At 36.1% G+C, this 26,488-nt stretch overlaps 1 protein-coding gene across 1 annotated transcript in view; it reads left to right on the top strand.

The window, feature by feature from the left end:
• Positions 1-26,488, top strand: part of DIAPH3 (diaphanous related formin 3) — a 408,148-nt gene that overhangs the window by 13,236 nt on the left and 368,424 nt on the right. Inside the window, 4 exon segments of the mRNA XM_024767214.1 lie at positions 17,342-17,416; positions 17,499-17,568; positions 22,806-22,942; positions 24,868-24,973. Of these exon segments, the coding sequence (XP_024622982.1) occupies positions 17,342-17,416; positions 17,499-17,568; positions 22,806-22,942; positions 24,868-24,973 (388 nt within the window).

Here is a 26,488-nt window from a genome sequence, read left to right as displayed (position 1 = left end):
GGGAAGATGCAAGAGTCTGGGCTTGTTGAAATTGTTCCTTTGATATGCACCTTAACTATCCAGGGCCAGTATCATGTTTTTCTCCATCCTGAATCCCCTCAAGGTGCACCATTGGGGGTGGCTACAGAGGCTGATGTCTACAACATCCTTCGTGCATGGCAGGCGACATTCGTCATCCATGCTGGGAGAGAGGAAAATGATTGTTACTGATTCCATGCATTTTGGAGAAGAAAATCAAATATCTCTTTTAAACATGTTAAGTTTGATATGTCCAAGAGTTTCACAATTTGAGATATCGGGCAAGGAGCCAGATATGTGAGTCTGCAGCTCAGTGGAGAAATGTGGAGTGGAGATATGTACTGTTGTTTATATGTGGATTGTACATAAAGCTCTGAGAATGGCAGAGATCCAGGGCTGGGGTGTGTGTATCTGTGCACATGCATCTGGAAAGAGAGCAAGGTACAGAAGAGTTCCTGGAAGAAGCTCTGAGGAACTCAGCAATTATTTGTGGCCCAGAAAGGGAGGAGAAGCCAGGAAAACAGATTGAGCTCTGGCTGGTGGGGAGGAGGAAAATCCAGGAGGCTGATTTCCTGAACCTAAGAGAGGAAGAGTGTTTCAAAAGAAGGGGGTGGCAAACCACATAGAATGCTGCTGAGGTGGGGCAAGGTAATACAGTGGGAATTAGCAAGGGGAGGGCTGTTAGTGACCTTTGAGAAAAGTAATTTTGTGGAGACTGCGTGGCAGAAGCCAGATTGAAGTGAGATGGAGTGAATGGATGAAGATGTACTGATTACACCTGTGATGAAATCATTTGAGACCTTCTGCTATAAAAGAAAGGAGAGAAATAAATGGGCAGTAACTGGAGGAATATCTGGGATCACGGCAATGAAACCCTTTGAGCAAATGGAGAAACTTAAATTAGTGAGAGTTCAAACAAGGAGGAAATTTGAACTGGCCCTTGAAAGATGAAATCGTTTCATTGGTTAGAGAAGAGGTAATTCTGTGGAGGGGAGCATTATGAGTGAAGCTAGGAATGAACTTGACAGAATCAAGGGCAGATTATGGACTTAATAGTTAAATTTATGGACTGATCTGATCTGTTGGACTAGTATTGGGCAGTAGTAGCAAGTATTTAGGGTGGGAACAGATGGTGGAAGGCCTGAAGTGTGATGACAATTTTTCTTTCCCCATTTGTTGGCTGTCAAATTAGTCTGTATTTAAAATGAATAATTCAGTTAATGCTTTCCTAAAGTAATGATGCATTTGATACTAAGAAATTTGCTTACTAATACTTAAACTATTTAATAGTTTTAAACTATTTCAATTTCTGCAATGTTACTTTTAATAGTAGGCTTAAGTTTTCATTAGAGTGCATAGTGATTATGTTATTTTAAATCTGTAGTTCTCCTACTATCTTTTCATCTAAAGATAAAGAGCTCATGTTTCTTGTATAAGGTGCTTTGTTTTTCGTCATTGCAGTTCATCTGGTTGTCTTTACATTTTATTTGGAATACTTTCTCTAGACATTTTATCCCCTTGAATATGTTGTAGCTAAAAAGTAACTATGAGAATGGATTATTCAGTTTGTTACTTCTAATTTCACCTAATATTAGATGAAATTAGAAGTAACTTGTTTTGTTACTTGTTTTGTATTAATTTGTTACTTCTATTTCATCTAATATTAGAGGGGGGAATAAATAGCTAGTTTTAAATACATAATTTCTTTAAAAGTCAATTCCTAGAAAATATACATGTTAATGGTTGTATTTTGAAGTTTGGTAGATTTTACAATCAGAACATTATTTAGTTCCTAAATTCCCTATCCGCCTGTATAATTTAGTGTCATTTTTGTGGATGGCCTGTTGAATGGGATGTAGGTGTATGTTTGTTTTGCCCTACAGAGCATGTTAATTGCTTTGTACTCTCCCCAGAACTCTTCATCTTAAGTAATTAGTCACCTTGCTAAGAGTAGGTAAAAATGAAAGCTTAAAATAAGCTATAATTATATTCAGCATTGGTGATATATTGCTCTGACATAGGAATGTAAATTGGATCTGGATATTATACATATTAAAGCTGACCTTCTAAGTTTAAGGTCTGAAATTTGTTACTTTGTCACATGTGACCAGTGATGTATTTTTTCCTCTTTCAAGAAACTCCTTATGTTGATTTTTAGCAAAATAACTTTGTGCTTCCCTAGGCGTTCATGTAAAATTATTGTTTTTTGTAATTAAAAAATGCTGTCTTACTATTAAAAATATAAATTCATGGCAGGAAAATAAACAATACACAAAAGCAAAATGAAGGAGAAATGAATAGCATCACCTACTTGGACACTGTAACTTCTTGGGTAGGAGTGGGTGTGTGTGAGGAGGTTCTCTTGTTTACCTCTATTGCTGTTTATTTGAAAAAAGTTGGTTAAAGCAGGGAATCATAAACTAAATGATTCACATATACCTTTTTTTTTTTTAAAGTTCAAAACATAAACATCCATTTTTTTCTGTAGATATTCGATATGGAACCCAGAGCTGTTCTTGGAGGAGACAAAGGCTGACTGCATAAACCATAGTCATGATGCGTTGTTGCCCTCATGATGGTGTTTTACTGGGGAACAGGAAAGTGGGGGCTCTCTACAAAGTAACCTGAAAATAGAATTCTTACTCTTTAAAAAAAAATCTTTTTGATGATCTCTCAATATATTTACGCTTGCGTCTACATCTACTTCTATAGCACTGTTTAAATGTCATCTTTTAAAAAATGTTTCCAAAGCATTAGACTTAATTTTCATAGAAACAGCAACACTTTTCCCAATGATATGTTGTCTGTTTATGTAGTTTAAATTACATAATTATAGCAATAAGTACAACTGGCAAAAATGGATTTGGAAACCAATCCATCTGATTCTTGGTGGGAGCAGAAGCATGTGGATATATGAGAGAGTAGAACACTTGCCTGGAATGCTCATTTTGCCATGGATGTTAGCCAGTGTTTCATACATGGATTGGAAACCGGCAGGTAAATGAGTGAGCTGATTAGGTAGGAGATAATTAAGAATGTGTCTGTATAGCTCCGCATACGTGACACATTTCCTATAAAGGAACAAAAACACATATTTTTGAAAAAAAGTAGAAATTACCATATCTGCTTTTTAAACTGAAGATATGTTAGCATCTTTCCATGTGAAGATTGTAGGCATAAAATTTTCTTTGAGGATTTTTTTCTAGCCCCTGCCACATTAGGTAGTTACCTTACCTGCTTCTTTAGCATCCTTTGCTTACGTTTGTCCTAATGCTTGTTATACCCTATTTTAATTATTTGTTTGTTTTACCTCTTCTTGTTTCTCCTTCAGATTTTTCCCATCAAATCTTTATCCCCTATTACATTTATTATGTCTATTCTAACCACCCTTTTTCTTTTTTTAATTCTTCTGCAATCAGAATTTTACTATTACAGAGTTATTTATAAACTGGTCTTGAATTCAGCTTTTAATGGTTCTTTTCAGTTTTTATTTGACCTCACTTCAGCAGTTGACCCTTGACTCTTATCTATTTTCTCTCTTCTTATGATTTTTAAAAAAAAATTATTTATGAAGTATTGATTTACAATGTTGTATTAGTTTCTGGTGTATTCCTTAAGATTTGTTATGTCATCTTCACTGCCTTTTCTCAGGTGCCTTGGTTGGGAGTTTCTGCCTATTCTCACATGTTAACTGTAGATGTTTCAAACTTGTGTTTCTAAGAAGATGGAGTAGATGTACTTTTACCTATTCCTCACTAAGCACAACTAAAAAAATAAGACATTGTATATGAAATAAATACAAAATGGCACGTAGGCTAGGGAACTTGGGACCCAAGGAACAACATGGTGGTGAGTTCTGTGAATTTTCTTTTTGCCTCTTTGATCCCAGATTTGGACCTAAAGAAGTCAGCAACCTAGAAATACTAATAAGCATAGACAAAATCCCAGTAAAAGGCTACTACTACTCTTAAGCCAGGGGACCATGAAAGGGGCAGCCAGCAAGACAGAAAAACTCATTAGGTAAATCAAAATGGAATTCTAAAACATGTTGAAGTAAACCATGGGAAGTCAGGAAAAAGAAGATAAAGTGAACAAACCAAAACCAAAAAAAAAAAAATGGTTGACTGAAACCTTAGCATATCAATAATTACATTAGGTGTAAATGGTTATGTGTTAATTAAAGGAGATTTGCAGACTAGATTAAAAATATCACTAGTTATATATTTTCTATTAGAAATTTACTTCAAATATATTGATATAGGCAAATGGAAAGTAAAAGCATAATAGACATATATATAAATGTTAATCAAAAGAAAGCAGTTGTGGCTATTTTTAATATAATTTAGACCTCAGAGTAAGGAAGTAAAAGAGATTGATTCTATATAATAAGAGTCAAACCACCAAAAGCTCAATCCTAAATGTGTATGTGTCAAATCACAGATATGCAAAACACATGAAATAAGAAATAATAGAACTGAAAGGAAAAATAGATAAATCCACAATTAGATATGGAGACTTAACAACTAAGTCAACAATTGATACAACATGTGGACAGAAAATCACTAAGGGTATAAAAAATTCAACACCACCATCAAGCAAAAGCATATATTTATAGAAGATTCCATCCAATGATAAAAGAATACACATTCTTTTCTTATTACCACAGAACATATACCGAGACAGACCATATCCTGGGCTACAGAGCAAACCTCATCAAGTTTAAAAGAACTGAAATCATACTAAATGTGTTCTCTCACCAAAATGGACTCAAACTAGAAATCACTAACAGAAAGATAACAGGAAGACTTCTGAACATTTGGAAAGTAAACAACACACTTCTATATAGTCCTTGGGTCAAAGAAGAAGTCTCGAAAGAAACAAAAAATATACCAAGCATAATGAAAATGAGAATACCACATTTCAAAATTTGTGGGACACATCTAAAGCATTACTATAGCACTAAACACATACATTAGAAAAGAGGAAAAGGCTCACATTAGTAATTTCAGTTATCACCTTAAGAATCTAAAAAAAATAGGGAATTCCCTGGCAGTACAGTGGTTAGGACTCCGTGCTCTCACTGCCAAGGCCTTGGGTTCAATCCCTGGTCAGGGAACTAAGATCCCGCGAGCTGTGTGGTGCCGCCAAAAAAAAAGAATCTTAAAAAAAAAAGAAAAGCAAGTAAGCCCAAAGCAAGCAGAAGGAGGGAAATAATAAACAGCAGAAATCAATTAAATTGAAACCAGAAAAGCAATAGAGTAAATCAGTGAAACAAGGAGCTGGCTCTTTGGAGAGATTAATAAAATTGACAAGCCTTTGTTAATATTGATGAGGAAAAAAAGAGAAGATACAAATTACCAATATCAGGAATGAAACAGAATATCACTATAGACCCTACATCAAGAGGGTAATAAGGGAATGCTACAAACAACTGTAAACACACAAAATTGACAACTTGGATGAAAAAGACCAATTCTTTGAAAAGCATAAAGTACTACAACATCCCCAATATGAGATAGAAAATTTGAATAGTCCTCTATTAAGGAAATTGAATTACTAATTTGAAACTCCTTGAAAGATCAAGTACAGATGATTTCACTAGAGAATTTTACCAAATATTTGAAGAAAAATAATATCAATTCTACACAGTCTCTTCCAGAAAATACAAGAGCAGGGAACAGTTTGCAATTTATGAAGCGTGTACAGATAGCAAAACCAGACAAAAACAATAACAAGACAAAACAAAAACAAACCTGAAACCTCCACCTTTACAGAGCAATGTCCATCATGAATATAGACACCAAAATCCTTATTGTAATATACTATATGGACAAGGCTAGAGAAGAACAGTCGCCTGATCATATCAATTGATGCAGACAAAGCATTTGATAAAACTTAACCCCTATTTCATGATAAAAACTGTCATAAAAATAAGAATAGATGTTATGGGTTGGATTGTGTTCCCCAGAAAGATATGTTTAAGTTCTAACTTGCACCTTAGAAATGTGACTTTATTGCAGATTAATTAAGATGGGATCATAGGGAGCAGAATGGGCTCTTAATCTGATATGACAGGTGTCCTTATAAGAAGAAAAGAGACATTGGGAGCACACAACGTGATGACAGAGGTATGGGAATCCTAGATTAACAGCTACCACCAGAAGCTAAGAGGAGGCAAAGAAGGATTCTATCCATAGCCTCAGTGGGAGCCTGATTCTGCTGACAATTTAATTTTGAGCTTCCAGACTCCAGAGCTATGAGAATAAGTTTGTTGTTTTAAGTCACCCACTGTGTGATACTTTGTTATAGCAACCCTAGGAAACTAATACAGAGGGTACTTTAACTGGATAACATGAATCTACATAAATCCTGTAGCTACTATGGTATATAGTGGTGAAATACTGAATGCTTTTCCCCTCTGACTGGGAACAAAGCAGGGACTTTCCCTCTTAACACTCTTAACACAGTGCTAGAAGTTCTCACCAGAGCAATGAGGCCACAATGAAATAAAACGCATATGAATCAGAAAGGAAGAAATAAAACTGTCCCTATTTACAAGTGACAGTTGTTTACACAGAAAAGTTCAAAGAACTTTTTGAACTAGAACTAATCACTGAGTTCAGCAAGATTTCAGGATTCAGGATAAACAAAAATCAATTGTGTTTCACAAGAGGAAAAGTTTTAGAGCTCTGTTGTACAACAGTGGGAATGCAGTTGACAGTACTGTACTGAACACTTAAATATTCAGAGGGTAAATTTATATTATCTGTTTTTTACCTGAACAAAACGATCAATTGTATTTCTATATTCTAGCAATGACTTTTGGAAAACAATACTATTTACCACTGCTCCAAAACAAACAAACAAACAAAATACTCTGGTGTAAGTCTAAACAAATTGTGTACAGGACTTTTATGCTGAAAACTACAAAATCATGGTGAAGGAAATCAAAGAAGGTCTTAATAAATGGAGACATGTGTGTTCAAGAATGAGGAGACTCAACCCTGTTTGCTTGATCATTTAGGTTATTAGCAGAATTCAATTCCCTGCAGTTGTGAGACTGGCATCCCTGTTTCCTTGCTAGCTGTCAGTTTAGGATTGTCTCAGCTTTTTAGATTCCACCCACATTCCTTGGTTCATATTCCCCTTCCTCCATCTTTAAAGCCTGTAAAGGCAGGTTGAGTCCATCTCATGCTTTGAATCTCTTCTTTCTTCCATTTCATCTCTCTAACCCACCTGGGAAAGGGTCTCAGCTTTAATGAATTATGTAATTAGATTTGGTCCATCTGGATAATCTAGAGTAATCTCCCTATTTTAAAATCATCTGGTAGCAACCATAATTCCATTTTTAATTCCCCCTTTGCTATGTAGGGTATTCATAGGTTCTGATGTTGGGACATGGCCATCTTTGAGGGGTAGGAGTGGGATTACTCTGTCTACCATGTATGCCTAACCCTGTAGTGGCTTCTTATTGCCCATGGCATTGTTCAGTCATCCCTTGGTATCTGTGGGGGATCAGTACCAAAATCTGAGGATGCGCAAGTTCCTTACATAAAATAGTATAGTATTTGCATATAACCTATGTACATTCTCCTGTATACTTTAAATCATCTCTAGATTACTTATAATACCTAATAATGTAAAGGCTAGGCAAATAGTTGTAAATACAACAGAAATGCTATGTAAATAGCTGCTGGTGTGTGGCAAGTTCAACTTTTGCCTTTTGAACTTTTTGGAATTTTCTTTTTTTCAAATGTTTTCGATCTGCAATTTGTTGATCCCATGGATATGGAGTGCTGACTGTATATAGGTTTTTCACAGGCTCCTTCCTACCTGTTTGTTTTTTTTATCTCAGATACAGCCACTTGTGCTTAGCACAGGCCATGCCTTTCATATTTAATGTTTTTGCATGTATTCCCTCTGGCTTAGCGACTTCTCTTTCTTTCTGTGACTTATCCATCAAGACTCAGGGCAGATATCAGCTGCTTTGTTCCCAGGAGTGGTAGATGCTGCACCTTCTTTCTGTTCCCTTAGCACCATGATTATAGCATGTCTTACATTATGGAAATAATTTTGCTCGACATTTGTTTCAACCAGTAGTCTGTGAATTTTTTCAAGGGCGAAGAACATGTTTTATTCAGCTTTGTATTTCTCATCCCTAGTGCAGTATCGAGCACACAGTGTGCCCCTACTAAAGGCTGACTGACTTAGTTAATGAGTATTTGTTTTAGTAGTGGTGAAACATCATCCTTTGAGCAGCAGTCAGTCAAGTCCTAAGGTGTGATGTAGGACAGGGACTCAGATTTATCCTTCTTGGTTAAGTATGTATAAGTACCAGTTCTAGAGTCAGAATTGATGTTTCTGACATGAAGGTTGAAACAGTGTCAGTGATGTTGCGTGGAATGCATCATCACTTGGTGCCTTTTTCTGAATATATAAAGTTAAGGTCATGAGCCAGGGCATGCATCGGCAGACCTAGTGCTATTTCTAAGCGACCTTAACTTCTCTCTGTGTCCCTTTCCTTATACAGTTGACCCTTGAACAACATAGGTTTGAACTACATGGGTCCACTTATAAGCAGATTTCTTTCAATTGTAGATACTACTATACTACACAATCTGAGGTTGGTTGAATGAGGATGCTGAACCGCAGATATGGAGGTACTGCAGATACAGATGTGGAGGGCTTACTATAAGTTATACACCGATTTTTGACTAAATGGAGGGTCAGTGGTCTTAAGCCCTGTGTTGTTCAAGGGTCAGCTGTATATAGAAGTGGAAGGAGTTTCACTTTCATTCCAAAACTATTTTAGTGCTTAATATGTGCTAGGTGCTGGGATTTAAAGACAAATAAGAAATAGTCCCTGTCCTGCAGGTGTATGTAACAGGTGAGGTTGCGTTTATGATCTGGTAGGTTTATTCCAACTCTGACAATCCATGATGCATTTGTCTTTCTCTTCTTTAGAGCACACTTGGGAAGAGAGGTAATAACTTTAACTTTAGTCTATGGGAAACATATAGATGGTGATTTGTTCCTTTGGCCAGGAAGTAAATTTGAGACCTGATTACCATTTCTGCTTTATGAGGTGACTGTATTTGCTTCATAAACCCAAAATTACACTGTAAACCACTCTGCACTTTTGATTTCCTCCTCTGTCTCTGGAAGCAATAACAATTTCCAATCCTAAGCTGCTTTGAACATTTGAAGGTGGTTTGAACATTTAATCCTAGACACCAGTTGCCCCTCTTCCTCTTTTTATTTCTTCTGTCACCTTTTCACCTCTTTTTTTCTCCTACATTGAGACCCCTACTAGGAAGTGCTAAATGGTAATACACTTAGAAGTTTTTCTTGAAGCAATTAAAAGAGAAGAGTTTGGTATTTCCAGTTATGTTCCCATTCTGAGGGTTGTCTTTTTGTCTTGTTTATGGTTTCTTTGGCTGTGCAAAAGCTTTTAAGTTTCATTAGGTCCCATTTGTTTATTTTTGTTTTTATTTCCATTTCTCTAGGAGGTAGGTCAAAAAGGATCTTGCTGTGATTTATGTCAAAGAGTGTTCCTCCTAACTTTTTCTCTAAAGAGTTTGACAGTGTCTGGCCTTACATTTAGGTCTTTAATCCATTTTGAGTTTATTTCTGTGTATGGTGTTACAAAATGTTCTAATTTTATTCTTTTATATGTAGCTGTCCAGTTTTCCCAGCACCACTTATTGAAGAGGCTGTCCTTTCTCCACTGTACATTCCTGCCTCCTTTATTAAAGATAAGGTGACCATATGTGCATGGGTTTATCTCTGGTCTTTCTATCCTGTTCCATTGATCTATATTTCTGTTTTTGTGCCAGTACCATACTGTCTTGATTACTGTAGCTTTGTAGTATAGTCTGAATTCAGGGAGCCCGATTCCTCCAGCTCTGTTTTTCTTTCTCAAGATTGCTTTGGCTATTCGGGGTCTTTTGTGTTTCCATACAAATTGTGAAAGTTTTTGTTCTAGTTCTGTGAAAAATGCCAGTGGTAGTTTGATAGGGATTTCATTGAATCTGTAGATTGCTTTGGGTAGTATAGTCATTTTCACAATGTTGATTCTTCCAATCCAAGAATATGGTATATCTCTCCATCTATTTGTATCATGTTTGGTTTCATTCATCAGTGTCTTATAGTTTTCTGCATACGGGTCTTTTTTTTTCCTTAGGTAGGTTTATTCCTTGGTAGTTTTTCTTTTTGTTGCAATGGTAAATGGCAGTGTTTCCTTAATTTCTTTTCAGATTTTTTCCTCATTAGTATTGTTTTTTGGAAGATTTAAAAAAAAAAAAAAAAAATTTATTTATTTAATTTATTTATTTTTGGCTGTTTTGGGTCTTTCATGCCGCCTGCAGGCTTCTTGTTGTGGAGGCTTCTCTTGCTGTGGGGCACGGATTCTAGGTGCATTGGCTCAGTAGTTGTGGCTGATGGGCTCTAGAGCATAGGCTTAGTAGTTATGCCACACGTGGCATGTGGGATCTTCCCGGACCAGGGATCGAACCTGTGTCCCCTGCATTGGCAGGCGGCTTCTCACCCAGTGCGCCACCAGCAAAACCCTGTTGGAAGATTTTTAATCACAGTTTCAATTTCATTACTTGTGATTGGTCTGTCCATATTTTCCATTTCTTCCTAGTTCAGTTTTGGAAGGTTGTGCCTTTCTAAGAATTTGTCCATTTCTTCCAGGTTGTCGATTCTATTGGCATAAAGTTGCTTGTAGTAATCTCTCATGATCCTTTGTATTTCTGCAGTGTCAGTTGTTACTTCTCTCTTTTCATTTCTAATTCTGTTGACTTGAGTCTTCTCCCTTTTTTTCTTGATGAGTCTGGCTTGTGGTTTATCAATTTTGTTTTTCTTCTCAAAGAACCAGCTTTTAGTTTTATTGATCTTTGCTATTGTGTTCTTCATTTCTTTTTCATTTATTTCTGATCTGATCTTTATGAGTTCTTTCCTTCTTCTAACTTTGGGGTTTTTTGTTTCTTCTTTCTCTAATTGCTTTAGGTGTAAGGTTAGGTTGTTTATTTGTTTCTAGGTATTTTTTAATGTCCTCTTTGATTTCTTCAGTGATCTCTTTGTTATTTAGTACTGTATTGTTTACCCTCCTTGTGTTTATGTTTTTTACAGTTTTTTCCCCCTGTAATTGATATCTAGTCTTAAAGAGTTGTGGTGGGAAAAGACACTTGATATGATTTCAATTATCTTAAATTTACCAAGGCTTGATCTGTGACCGAAGATATGATCTATCCTGGAGAATATTCCATGAGCACTTGAGAAGAAAGTGTATTCTGTTGTTTTTGGGTGGAATGTCCTATAAATATCAGTTAAGTCCATCTTGTTTAATGTGTCTTTTAAAGGTTGTGTTTCCTTATCTACTTTCATTTTGGATGATGTGTCCATTGGTGAAATGGGGTGTTAAAGTCCCCTACTATTATTGTGTTACTGTCAATTTCCCCTTTTTTGGCTGTCAGCATTTGCATTATGTATTGAGGTGCTCCTATGTTGGGTGCATAAATATTTACAATTGTTATATCTCCTTGGATTGATCCCTTGATCATTATGTAGTGTCCTTCTTTGTCTCTTGTAATAATGTTTATTTTAAAGTCTATTTTGTCTGATGAGAATTGCTACTCCAGCTTTCTTTTGATTTCCATTTCATGGAATATCTTTTTCCATCCTCTTACTTTCAGTCTGTATGTGTCCCTAGGTCTGAAGTGGGTCTCTTGTAGACAGCATATATATGGGTCTTGTTTTTGCATTCATTCAGCCGTCTATATCTTTTGGTTGGGACATTTACTCCATATTCATTTAAGGTAATTATTGATATGTATGTTCCTATTACCACTTTCTTAATTATTTTGGGTTTGTTTTTGTAGGTCTTTTCCTTTTTTTGTGCTTACTGCCTAGAGAAGTTCCTTTAGTATTTGTTGTAAAGCTGGTTTGGTGGTGCTGAATATTCTTAGCTTTTGCTTGTCTGTAAATGTTTTAATTTCACTGTCAAATCTGAATGAGATCCTTGCTGGGTAGAGTAATCTTGGTTGTAGGTTTTTCTCCTTCATCACTTTAAATATGTCCTGCCACTCCCTTCTGGCTTGCAGAGTTTCTGCTGAAAGATCAGTTGTTAACCTTAAACCTTATGGGGATTCCCTTGTATGTTATTTGTTGTTTTTCCCTTGCTGCTTTTAATATTTTTTCTTTGTATTTAATTTTTGACAGTTCAATTAATATGTGTCTTTGCGTGTTACTCCTTGGAATTATCCTGTGTGGGACTCTCTGTGCTTCCTGGACTTAACTATTTCCTTTCCCACGTTAGGGAAATTTTCCGCTCCGCGGCATGTGGGATCCTCCCGGACCGGGGCACGAGCCCGCGTCCCCTGCGTCCCCTGCATCGGTAGGCGGACTCCCAACCACTGCGCCACCAGGGAAGCCCTATTTCCACTATTTTATCTTCCACTTTGCTTATCCATTTTTTTCTGCCTCAGTTATTCTTCTATTGGTTCCTTCTAGAGAATTTTTAATTTCACTTGTTATGTTGTTCATCATTGTTTGTTTGCTCTTTAGTTCTTCTCCGTCCTTGTTAAGTGTTTCTTGTATTTTCTCCATTCTGTTTCCAACATTTTGGATCATCTTTACTATCATTACTCTGAATTCTTTTTCAGATAGACTGCCTATTTCCTCTTCATTTGTTTGGTCTGGTGGGTTTTTATCTTGCTCCTTCATCTGCTGCATATTTCTCTGTCTTCCCATTTTGCTTAACTTAACTGTGTTTGGGGTCTCCTTTTTGCAGGCTTCAGGTTCATAGCTCCTGTTGCTTTTGGTGTCTGCACCCAGTGGGTAAGGTTGGTTCAGTGGCTTGTGTAGGCTTCCTGGTGGAGGGGACTGGTGCCTGTGTTCTGGTGGGTGTGGCTGCATCTTGTCATTCTGGTGGGCAGGGCTGTGTCACATGGTGTGTTTTGTGATGTCTGTTAACTTATTATGATTTTAGGGAGCCCCTCTGCCTAAAGGATTGTTTTCCTGTCTTGCTAGTTGTTTGGCTTGGGGTGTCCAGCACTGGAGCTTGCTGGCCATTGGGTGGAGTTGGGTCTTAGGTCTCTGGGGGAGCTCTCACTGATTGATATTACATCGGGCCAGGAGGTCTCTGGTGGTCCAGCGTCCTGAGCTCCACTCTCCTACCTCAGAGGCTCATGCCTCACACCAGGCTGGAGCACCAAGACCCTGTCAGTCACATGGGCATGTACGTGGGGATTTTCTTACCCTTTGGGACGTTTGAGGTCCTCTGCCAGCATTCTGTAGGTGTTCTGTAGGAGTTGTTCCACACATAGATGTATATTTCATGTACTTGTGGGGCGGAAGGTGGTCTCCACGTCTTACTTCTCCACCATTTTGAAGGTCCACCCTAGCAGTAGTTTTTTAATGGATAGTTCCATTGTGAAATCTCTAGAAAATACAAGTTGCTCACAAACCACAGGATTAACATCTGAATGTCCTCTCTGTGATCACCCGCTCTGAGGAATGGGGACCGTAAGGCATCCCTCTCTCTTCAAAAAGAGGGCTTCTAATAGTAGCTGCTGTCCGGTTAAGGTGTACGAGAGAGTTGTTGTCAGTTTTCATTTCTCAGATTCGTCCTTGATGGAATCAAGACAAAGTTTCCTTCTAATTTGCTGCAACATTCTTCCAAAGTCAACGCTTTCTGCCAATCCTCTTCCTGTGAAAGAAGTTGTGTCTGATGTACTGCGCCCATATCATTGAGCTCTGTATCTCGATCTTTCAGTTCTCCAGTGAGCAGCTGCAGCTCATTTCCGTTGTTTCTCAATAGTGGAAATCTCACCTTCTCCCGTTATGGAATTTTAAGAGGTAGATTTTGTGTTAAATTAGTACTCAGCACATTACTTTCTGCTGTTTTAAAGCGTTTTTTTTCCCATTACACATCATACTAATCTCTGTCATTTCTATTCACAAATAAAAAAACATTTGCCCAGTGCTTATTCATCCATGAATGCAGGTGTTTTAGTTAAACCACATAATGCCCTATGGCACTATGCTGTTAGGCACAGAATAAATAGCACAGATTTTGTTTCCTGAATATTGATCATTTATAGATCAGTTGATAATTTTTTTCCAGGTTGCTTCTTACATTGATGATGAGAAATTTTTCACTTCTGTAGAAAGCTATCGATTTTAATAAACCTCTGTCAGCACTGCAGACCTGCCTACTCAATATCACTTTTTTATCTTGAACATCTTTTCCAGAAGAGATAGGAAATGATATTTGCTCCTATTCTTAAAAATAACATTGCTGAAAATAATAGGGGTGAGGGCAAGGGTTTTGAGAGAATGGGTTTGTGAATGATAACTTGTTAATACAAGAATATGTTGGCCTTGCAAAATTTTTAAGAAAAACATGGAAACTTTTTATGCACATTTAGTTTGTATTATAATATTACCTTTTCAGTAAGTATTTTCATCAGCTTTCTTTTTATGTTTACATATTAGTGTTTCTTTTGTTATCAAGCATCTTATCTTCCTTTCCCTGCACCCTGTCTGACTTTCCTTGTTATTGGTATATTTTATGATGTAAAGTATAGTCTGGCTTTCAGAAGGCTGTTGCCAATCTCTCTGATATTATCAGTCAAGAAATTAATTCCCACCGTGAGTTAAAAGGTTGTAGTGTAAAGTAATTGGGTATAATGCTTCTTTACATTCAACCTTAGTAAGTTTCTTTTATAGAGAATTAGTTCATATGTAATATGCATGAGTGGACATAAGTTTTACTTTAATGACTCATGTTCTGCATTGTAGAAGAGAGTTATTTAGTGGGTCCAGAAATAGTTGATTTGAGAAATTCTGTGGGTCCCAGTATTGTATAGTTAAATAGTTGTTATAATAGGGTGATAAATCTTCAAAATAACTGTGTTCTATTATTTATTACTCAGACTTGATTTACCTGGATTGATATGCTTCCTGAATTTTATAGTGGGCTCCAACATGAGCATATCATGTGCAAGAAAATCTTTTTGTTACATTAACATAATTTTAAAATACTTTGTATATTTTGTTATAAGGCAGTTTTAGGAATAGTAACTTTATTCTGTATGATGATTGAAGGTGATAGCAGTATGAAGAATCCTAAACCATTTATATTAGCTTCACGATATCTTAATGGATATACTTTTGAATATAGAGATTGTTGAGAAACACTTCAAACAAAATACTGAAGTCTTACTGTGAGGTACTAAGACAGGAGGGTCTGATGAACAGTCTGTCCACACATCTCAGTTCCAGCCCAAGCAAAACGTTCAAATTACTCCTTGCATGTTTGATTTCAAGCTTCCCTGTTGCAAGTGAAATAAGAATAAATACAGAATTGGATGTCAACAAGGCAAACAGTTAAGTGGGATGCTGTAGGCGTTTTCATGAAATATGAAAGCAAGATTTGAAATGCCTACAAGTAATCTGTGCGATGCTGATAGTGGAGAGTAAACTCTTAACTTTTGAAGTAGCATCCTGGTTTGAAAACACCAACTTATATTGAACTTTTTTTCTTCACCTTAGCTATAATAGTGATCTTCAGTCTTTTCTTTTACATGGAGTATCTTTCCTGTTTAAGTGCATTCTTGAATTAGTTATTCTGTGGTTTTCATAGAGAAGAGATGAGTAAAATAGTCTGAGATGAGTCTGCCAATCTAAATGGCAAATTCTTTTCTTTGTGGGGGGGTGGTTAAAATCAGAAACTCTGACTATTTGTAGGTGATTAAGCCGTGTTCACAGAAGTGTACAAGTGAAGAAGAGGGAATTTTTTTTTTTAAATTTTTGGTCACACCATGACAGAAATGTGGGCTCTTAGTTCCACAACCAGGGATCAAACCTGCGCCCCCTGCAGTGGAAGTGCCGAGTCTTAACCACTGGACCACCAGGGAAGTCCCTAGAATTTTTAAAATAATATTTTTATTTTTCATGCAAATATATTACATTTGGTGTTTACTCTTATTTTCTAAGGAATTAATATTGTGTCTTAAGTAAGAAAATGGCATTATAAGCTGGTATGTGACTTAAATTTTTTATTCTTTATAACATCCTGCTTTTGATTATTGGGTGAAAGTTTGTTATTAATATTCCATTTTTCGAAAGCTACACACAGACACACATACACACATAAAATCATACATACAAACAAATATGTATACAAGCACATATATACAAAGAAATACACATATATAGCATATTATATCTTTTTCTTTCCTCTACTTTTTGGAAGACTTATTGTTAACATTATTTTATTTATTGTGCTAGGCTTTCCAAATCAACACTGATTTGTCCTAAGGTGGTTTTCCTATAGTCAAGGTGAGCTGTTGTCTATTGGCACTGCTATCCTAATTACATACATACTTTGATTATATTAATGGGTTTAATGGAATAGAGGTGGTTGGGTCAAGATGAAAATATTTATTTAAAAATAATGATAGGGCTTCCCTGGTGGCACAGTGGTTGAGAGTCCACCTGCCAATGCAGGAGACACGGGTTCATGCCCCGGTCCAGGAAGATCCCACATGCCGCGGAGCGGCTGGGCCCGTGAGCCATGGCCGCTGAGCCTGCGCATCTGGAGCCTGTGCTTCGCAACGGGAGAGGCCACAACAGCGAGAGGCCCGTGCACCACCAAAATAAATAAATAAATAAATAAATAAAAATAATGATAAAGCTCTTTTTAAAAGTACAACTGAACGTTGAAATTTAAGAAATTGTTAACATTTATAAAGATGTATTTTAGTGGTTTGGAAAATTCTCCTAGAACATACTTTTACAATATTTTGACTAATTTTTTCAGTAATCTTTCTTTATGTAGACCGGAATCTTTTCTCTTTAAGTATTGCTCCCTTGCCCAATTTCTGCTCTTTGGAATAGTCCAGAGTGAGGCTTATCCAGTGGTGTGCTGTTAAATGTTTAACAGCCAGCTCTGGGTGAGGGGATACTCTGATTGGCAGCATTTGCTGATTTCTGTAGTGTCAATACTTCCAACATGGCAGGTTTTAAGCTACTAACATGATGTCAATGGACATGGGGCATGGAAGAGCTGGGCACACTCAGCTCTCACAAGCCAAGTGCAAGCTGGGTTCAGCACATCACTGGCTTATCACATCATCGCTCCTTTTTTCACAAAGATTATGAATCATGACTGATTTTACACATAGTGTTATTCTTTTATTGTATTTATGACTAGAATATAACAAGTGCAAAATATTTGTGAGTATATAGCGTTATTGTGATATTCCAAACTAGAATACTGACTTAATATATGACTACCCTTTCTTCTGTTTTTCAGTTGGGTGGAGAGCTTTGGACATGAGGGGCTTGGATTATTACTGGACATTTTGGAAAAGCTGATTAGTGGCAAAATGTAAGTATTGCTAATCATTATTTCTATTTAAGCTACATTTGCATGTCCAGTGATGATTCCAACATTGATATCTTTTATGCAGACAAGAAAAAATTATAAAGAAGAATCAGCACAAAGTCATACAGTGTCTAAAGGCCTTGATGAACACCCAGGTATGTACATAGGTAATTGTAGTTGTTCTTTATCAGTTATTACAGAAGTTCTTATGAAAGAAGAGTTATGTAATATAGAATTTGCACTAAAGTGATGCATTGCTTTGATAAGCTCTTCAGTATATAATGGAAAAAATATTGAAGTATTGATTTCTAGTTTTCTATCAAATCAACTCTCTCAACAGGAGAAACTTGGGGATGAATAGATCCTCTTCTGGTGCTTAACCCTTCATGCGCAGATTAATTTTCTTTTCCTCCTGTCCTTCCTCCCTACCTCTCTACATCCTTATCTGTCCTCTTTTTTGTTCCCTTCTCTTTCTCCCTTCCCTCTTCTCTTTTAATTTTCAGAAGTATAGCATGAATCAGCTTTGAAATCATAAACGATTATTAAATGTGGTCTGCAGTAATACTTATTACCAAAGAATTAAGTTAGAAAGACTTCATTTTTATAGTCTAGAGATTTAAATTTTTAATGAAATTAATGTGAACAGATATGAACAGGTCCCAGAGGTGGAGGAGCAATGATGCTTAATGCAGGTACAGTTGACCCTTGAACAATATGTGTTTGAACTGCACTGGTTCACTTATATGTGGATTTTTAAAAATAAATACATATTTGTACTGTAAGCGTATTATTTCTTCCTTCTGCTTTTTTAAAATAACCTTTTCTCTACCTTTATTGTAAGAATATAGTATATAATACATATAACATACAAAATACGTGTTAATCAACTCTGGGTTATTGGTAAGATTTCTGGTCAAGAGTAGGCTATTTGTAGTTAAGTCTTGGGGGAGTCAGAAATTATACTCGGATTTTTGACTGCATGAGGAGTTGGTGCCCCTAACCCCTGTGATGTTCAAGAGTCAACTGTAATATTGAAACCAAATATAATATGGCAGGACTGCAGTTTGAATATTTAAAGAGGATACATTAGAAGAGAGAAATGGTTTATGCTCTGTACTGAAGCTGGGTTTATCTAACTGTGTTTCCTTTTTTTCATACTGTTAATTGCAGAAATTATTCCATGCCATGTCTCTAGCTCTAACATCTAATCATATCTATCTCATGATGTGTGCAGTAATGATAGGTGTTTTCATTCATTAGACAGCGGGAGAGGAACTTTTGTCTATGTTGGGTGATGATTTGTGTTTTATAGCAAAACTGTGTATTTCTGATTAATTTTAATTTTTAATATTTTTGCCTTATCCTTATTTATTTATTTTTTTAAGATGTTGGGGGTAGGAGTTAATTAATTAATTAATTTATTTTTGCTGCGTTGGGTCTTCGTTTCTGTGCGAGGGCTTTCTCCAGTTGTGGCAAGCAGGGGCCACTCTTCATCGTGGTGCGCGGGCCTCTCACTATCGCGGCCTCTCTTTTTGCGGAGCACAGACTCCAGACGCGCAGGCTCAGTAGTTGTGGCTCACGGGCCTAGTTGATCCGCGGCATGCGGGATCCTCCCAGACCAGGGCTGGAACCTGTGTCCCCTGCATTAGCAGGGAGATTATCAACCACTGCACCACCAGGGAAACCCTATCCTCATTTTTAAAATAAACTTTTAGAGAACTTCGTATTTAAGTACTTGTACTTAAATTATTAACATTTACATTTCTTTTTATTAAATTCAGCAAATATTTATATTTTCTAGTTATTTTTTAATTGAATTATTTATGGATTTTTCATCATTTTCTGGAGTTAAGTTTTCTATTTTTAACCAATGAAATATTTTTCACCTCCCTGCTTCCTCCAATCAGATACGATTTTCAGGGAAAATATCTGATGTAGAAATCACAAGTACTTTCTGTACTGAACTCACTGTTCTGTGAAAATTCAATTTTAGATATATTATGTAACCTTTGTAGAGTATGTTTTAAGAGTGAGTGAATAAAGGAATCAAATTGCTCATAGGGAGACATCTTTTCACACTGAGTATATAACACTTGCTTTCAGGCGGAGTAGGGGGGCTTCTAAAATAAGAATATAGCAACTGGAAATTTCACTGGTGATGGGAAGGCTAAAAGCAGCGAAAACCCAGGAACATTTTTCCAAAACAAAGGGGCATGGGGCATTTGGATCATAATTTGAATTTAAGAATGTCATGGTTAAAGTGAAGTGGTATAAAGAAGATAATATTCCTACTTGGTTTAAGACTGAATTGGAAGGGGAGTAAACTTTATGTATTTATATTCTAATTAATATAATGTGATTTATTGTTAAATAATAGATTATTTTGTTTATAGTTTATGTGGAGCTAGAATATATTCCATTTGCATTTATTACTGTCATGCTGCTATGAATAAAAAGTTACTGATACTTGGAATTATAATGTCTGAATTCTAAACATAATTATATGTGAAATATTTTGGTAAATATATTTTTTCCAGGATTGGTTGATGGTTTTTCCTCTACCTTACTGTGCAATCTTTATAAAAGTTCATTGAATGATGAAAAATATAGGCTTTAAGAGAAAAAAATGTATGTACTAGTACCTTATTTGGTACTAGTAATTAATCATATAATTGATATTATGAGTGAATCTGATATCATTGTATGAAATTGAATTTTTTTATAATACTAAATTGAACTTTATAGTAGTGTTTAAATAGAAGAAGATTTTGAATATTTATTAGGAAGAAAATAAAAGTTAAGATGAAAAGTTAAATACCTTTAAATTAAGAGGTAGTCAAAACAGGGGTTTCTTTTTGGTCAGTTAACTTTTTGTGCTAAGGTGTGTACCCTCAGCGAGGGTGCCTTTTTCCTGAAGCCAGCCCCCTCCCTACGTTCTCTGCTGCTGGTATTAACTCAACGTGGGTAGTCATTCAGCACCAATGTTCATGTAGGGCATCTGACACAGGGATTTAGGGTATTCACCTTCCCCTGCCTAACACATCTTCAGTGGCCTGTAGTACTATGAGGTAATAATAGGTCTCAAGTAAAATGCAAAGGGAACCTATCACTGGTCCTCAGTTTAGAACATTTGAGTTTTCCTAAACTCTGGAGTGGATCCTTGACATTCAGTGGAGAGACAGACCTTCCAAAATTGGTCACTATCTCTCTAACCTTGTAATAGCCTTCATTTAATGCACTTTAAGTGCCAGTACTGGTAAGTTGACTATTTCTCTCACAGAGTCAGTGGGTTTAGTTTTGCTTTGTTTTTTTAAATAATTGAATGAGTAATCTTATACAAGTAGGCAGCAGTTCAGTCTTTAATTCTAGATACAGTAGTGGTAACCTGGCCTCATTCCAGTCTCAAAATGAGCACCATACAATTTTCCATTAGCGAAGTCAGAGAATATTGCCAGTGATGCAGCTTTGAGTTCACAGGACACTGGTCGAAACTAGGAGATCAGAGAATGCTCCTGTTCCACTCTTGACACATGGTTTAGGGTCAGAGGGCCTGACAGAGAAGGTAGGTGGTATCTCTTAGAGGAAATCAGTATGAGTTGCTTTGAATGGCTGGAGGAGCCACAGGATTCTGATTCCAGAAGGGCAGGTGCTGGCTCAGGCCAGCCCAGAGTGGGGGAAGTGAAGGAGGAAGTGCTGAAGGCAAGCTTTACTCAGTCTCAAGTTTATTAGGACAGAGCTAGCCCTTTGGTACTTGGTAATCATTGGCTGGTTGACTTTTTGAATTGGGTCTAAGTGGTACATTACAAAACTCTGACAATTCCCTGGAATGATTGTCGAGGCATATTGTAGTCTCTGGCCCCATGCCTGCTTTTCTTTGTTTCCAGTTATGAAACAGCCCAGAGTACCACAAAAGTGAGCATTTCCTGGTTGGTTTAGCTGTTTCCTTGTAAACGTTTCCCTGTCACCAACAGGGCAGAGAAGTCCCTTCAAAAATCATACCCTGGGGCCCTTGACCCTTCTGTTTGTACTTCCTTCTTTGTACCTGTGTTCTTTAGATAGTGGTTTAAAGCAAGTGCAATATTTCACCACAGTGTGAAGCTTCTTTACGTAAATGCGATATACAAGACAGGAAACTTATAAATAAGTTTTCATAACATTCATAACGTTCAAAGCATTTGGATTTAAGCTTGTTATAGATTTTATTTTGATACCAATACCTAGTGCTAATTTTGAGTTTGTAGGTCTGTAATTGAGATTAAGTTCCTTTTTAGTGCTTAGTAGTAATTTTAATCAGCTAAATTCTCACTCTTTAAAAGGATCCTCTGGGATGTATGGTAGATAAATACTACTGTTTTATTGCTTCTATTCATCCTCTGTTATTTGATACTTATCTTCCATAGATTGTAAGTAGACCCTAAGAGATGTATACACCGTTAAATCAAAACACTAAGTCATTAACATAACTCCTATATTCCAATTGAATGTGACATCCTGGCAGTAGCAAACTTTGGCCTCATTCAAAATCATTCCATTTATATAATGTGTTTACAACTGCATTGTCTTTCTGATAACAAAATATCGTTCAGATCAGAATACACATGTTCTTATGGCAGTTTCTACGTGGTATCAGCGCGAATCACCCTTCAGCTTTTGCCTGTTTATGAACTAAGTGTTACTATCTAGGCCCGCACTGTGTAATGTGGTTGCCACATGTGGCTACTGAGCCCTTGAAATGTGGCTAGTCTGAACTGAGATGTGCTGTAAGTGTACAATACACACTAGATTTTGAATACTTAGGAAGAAAAAAAAAGTAAAAATATCTCATCAATAAATGTTCTATATTGATTATATGTTAAAATGATAATATTTTGGGTATATCAGAATAATTCTATTAAAATCAGTTTTACTTTTTGTTTGAAATTTTACATTGCACATGTGGCTCACATTATATTTCTCTGAGATAGTGATCTGTGCATTTATTTGTGGTACCTCTTACCAACCTTCCTTCCCAGTAGAGCTCCTCACGGCCTCAGTGTCTGGTTCAGTATCAGTCTGTTCATTTTGTATGTTCCTGTTGGGAATCTCAGTATTCCTCACTGCTTCTCTCTTTCTCCAGTTGGCCACTTATCTATCTTAGTAATTATCAGTCATATTGCTATCAAATTACCTTTGAGGGGTTATCTATATTTGATTGATTCTCATAGTTCTTAATGTAAAGGGAATACTTCTATGAATTTTTTTAGGATGTTATACATTCTTTATATTTTCTGGCTTTACTACATGTACACATATATTATCTTATAAACATTTTAAAAATAACTGCATTTCCTTCAGGGCACTATTTTTTCAACTAACCACTAAAATTTAACCTCTTATTTCCAAAATGTTGTAGTATGGCTTGGAAAGAATTATGAGTGAAGAGAGGAGTCTTTCTTTGTTAGCCAGAGCCATTGATCCTGAGAAGCCCAGTATGATGACGGATGTGGTTAAACTCCTTTCTGCAGTGTGCATTGTAGGGGAGGAAAGCATGTAAGTCTTCTCAACTTATTTCTCTCATTACATAATAATTTAATACAGTTTGAGCCATATAATGTTTTCATTATTCTATTTTAGTCTAGAATTTACTTTAAAAAAATGAACTATACTTAAGCAGGTGATTTAGATTTATATTGGCTGAACAGAAATGTTTGAGTAGTAATTTTTTTCTCTTAATCAATATAGTAGTTATGGGCTAACATGTTTCTATGAAAAATGGATTTCTTCATTATATTTAAACTGTTCTGAACTCAAAACCTAAATAAACATTCTAAATGGAGACTTTGAAAAATATACAAATTGGTTCTGTTTCTTATTTATTTATTTACTTTTTGGATAGAATTAATTCAATAATAAGTGTGTAATTGATAATGTAATGGTTGAGGGTGCAAGGTCCTTGACAGTAAAGTACATACTAAAGTTTTAACTTTAAAGACATTATCCACAATTGCTAGAGCTGTAACTAAAAGACCATTACATACATATTAAAAGATAAATAAAAATAAACCTGTTTTTCTTTTTAAGGAAAATTAGTGTTCTTATTACAAGAAAGCATTTAAAATTTATTTAAAATACTTTTTATAAATGATAAAGATATACAAACTGAACAACCAAAAGAACAAACAGAAATGACCCTCCCTCCTATAAGGGTAGGCAGAGCCCTGTAAGTGAAACCTCCTGCGCACATTTAAAAATTGTCCATGTAGAAGTCCTGTGGGGCCGATGACTGTTGCGCCGCTCAGTTTGGACTTAGTTGGAGAGTCAACAGGCACCACTCAGCCCTGGCCCTCTGCCCCCATATGTAGCTATAGTGTGTATCCCTGGATGAGGCCATGCCTGCTACAGTCCCAGCTGCAAAGCCAGGCGTACAGCTTCTGCACTTTCCCATTTTAAAAAGGCCATGTTAATTTTGGTGCAGAAACCTAAGTGTGAGTTTAATGTCGACACATAAGATACTTCCTGTTCTCCCCCAACTCCTTTCTGCTCCTCCTCCATCCTCCTCCCTTGGCTCCCCTCCTTCCTCTTCCCCCCTCTCTCCCTTACTTCTTGTTTCTTCTATCTCTTTTCTCTTCTTCCCTTTTCCTTCCCTATCCCTTCCTCCCTCCTTTCCTTTCTTCTTGTCCTTCTCCTTTACCTTCTCTTTCTTAATCCTCTTCCTCTTTTTCCTCCTCCCTCTTCTACGCCTCCTCCTCCACTTCCATATTATTTTTATTATTTCTTGACTTCAGGATAGGTCATCAAAATGAGTAAATAACTCTTAGGACTAAAGTGTCTACGTCCACAAACTGTGTGAGCTTTTACAGTATGCTGGGTACTGTTAGCATAAGCATTCTTTAAAGAAGTAGCAAGTATACTTCTTGCATAACCATTATTCTTTATATTTGACTGTAATTCCTTAGTACTATATGTTTTTGGGCACCAGAGCTTCATTTATTTATACTCAAGACAGAGTAGGGTTGTAGTGGTTAAGAGAATTTATATAGTGCTCACTACACAGGTTTATCATTTAGTAGACCTGAGACCCTAGACAAATGGCTTAACCTTTTTCTTCCTCAGTTTCCTAACCCATAATATGGCATAAAAATAATTATCCCATATTATAGAGTTCATAGAATTATATACATTAAAAATGGTTAATATTTGTAAACCAGTTTAAATAGTGCCTGATGTGTAGTAAGTACTATATAAATGCTTGGTAAATAAACATGATCGTAGGGTTATTATGAGGACTAAATGAATTAAAACATGTAACATAGTTCATGCTTGATATGTGCTATATGATCAGTAAGCTACTTTTAAAATGTTATTGGTTGCCTAGGAGTAGTCACTCTGGAGTTTAGTAGATTAAGCTATTGTATTGGGTTATTTGGGTTATTTGCTGTTTGTAATTTACTTTATAATTTCAAATTTTCCAATAGCCTTGAAGAAGTTTTAGAAGCTTTAACATCATCTGGAGAAGAAAGAAAAATTGACAGATTTTCTTGTATTGTGGAAGGTCTTCGGCACAATTCAGTTCAATTGCAAGTAGGTTTCATGTTTATCATTCATACTGTTTTTTGTAACTGTTTCCTGATTGACTTATATTTAATACTGTAGTATGAAACCCCACATGCCATTTAATATTTTATAGCATTTTAAATAAATACAGAATTCTAACATACCATAATTTATCTTATAGATACAAATTTATGTACACCTATAATTATTTCCTTAGGTTCCTAGAAGTTGACTTACTAGATTTTTCTGTGAAATATATAATCATAGTCCATGAATTGTTATCTCAATTGTTGATTTTTATAATTTTTTAAGAAGTCTAGGCAATTGAGTGAATTGTGGCTTTTCGTTGTATTAGTTTTATATCTGAAAAGTTGAGAGTGTCCATGAGTAAAAAGACCAAGATACACTTAGAAAAATCCTTTCAAAGATTTTTTTATCTTTCAAAGATTTTTAAGCACTCCCAAAAAGTCACATTTAGACTTGAAACACTATAGTACCCAAGCTGCATGTCTAATATTCATTTAATTTCTCCCTTTTCTTAAAGACACAAGAATTTTATTGCTGGAACTATTGTTACAATCATTGCTAATCAAACCTAAGTATTTTTAAGGAATTATCGATGACTGATTCCTACCTTCAAATTAAAAAAAAATTAATTGGTGTGGTTGGGACCTGGCTATTGGGATTTTTGAAAGATCCTCAGGTGATTCTAATGTGCAATAAAATTTGGAAAGCAAGGTGTTAATAGCTATGAAGTAAACCTGTTTCACACCTAATAGTAAAATATTATAGTTTTAATTTTTACTTGAAAGCTCTGTGTACCTTAGCCATTTAATTGTTTCTCATTGTGGTAGGAATGGAAAAGCCAGATCTTAGTGATAAGTTAATAAAAAATAAACATGGTATTTGATGAAAAATCAGAAAATGTTAGGGACTGTCATATTAATAATTTATTATGAGATTTCTGAAGACGGTATTTTGTGAATCTGCTTCTGGTGACAGTGTTTGTGAATGGTGGTGAGGAACCCTGTGTGACTGGTTTCTCGGGACAGTATGCAGACTTGAAGATCTGAGTACGTGTATGGTCACTATTGCGTGGGTCCAGTTCCTGGAGCTTCTGGAAAAGAGCTCCTCCTTCCACATCTGGGAGTGGGGGCCTGGGCTTTGTGTCCATCGCTGACCTCAACCCTGCTCCTTCAGTTCCTCGGTGGGCTGGGGTCTGTTAATCCACTTACCATTACCCTCATTTCCCTTTCCTTCTCATTTCTCATTGGCCCCAGATTTCCTGTTCACCACAGGACTAATGAAGAGTGAGCCTAAAAGAAACTGTGTAGAGAAAAGCTAAACAATTCCTTTATCTGGGTTTTCCGCTAGTACTCATGTAACTTTTACTTGCACAGTGTTTGTGCAAATACCAGTAGGTTATTATATTAATTTTGGTAATTTGTGCAGCTTATTAGAAATTATGTCTAGTTTAAAAATCTCCCTATGAAATGTAATAGTCCCATGCAAAGTTTATTCCCTAAGTAAAGACCTTTTGGT

The sequence above is a fragment of the Neophocaena asiaeorientalis genome, unplaced genomic scaffold (assembly GCF_003031525.2).
Source record: "Neophocaena asiaeorientalis asiaeorientalis breed wild unplaced genomic scaffold, Neophocaena_asiaeorientalis_V1.1 scaffold127, whole genome shotgun sequence".
Taxonomy (NCBI): domain Eukaryota; kingdom Metazoa; phylum Chordata; class Mammalia; order Artiodactyla; family Phocoenidae; genus Neophocaena; species Neophocaena asiaeorientalis.
The sequence above is the reverse complement of the archived record's forward strand: the minus strand, read 5'-3'. Positions and strand labels throughout refer to the sequence as shown.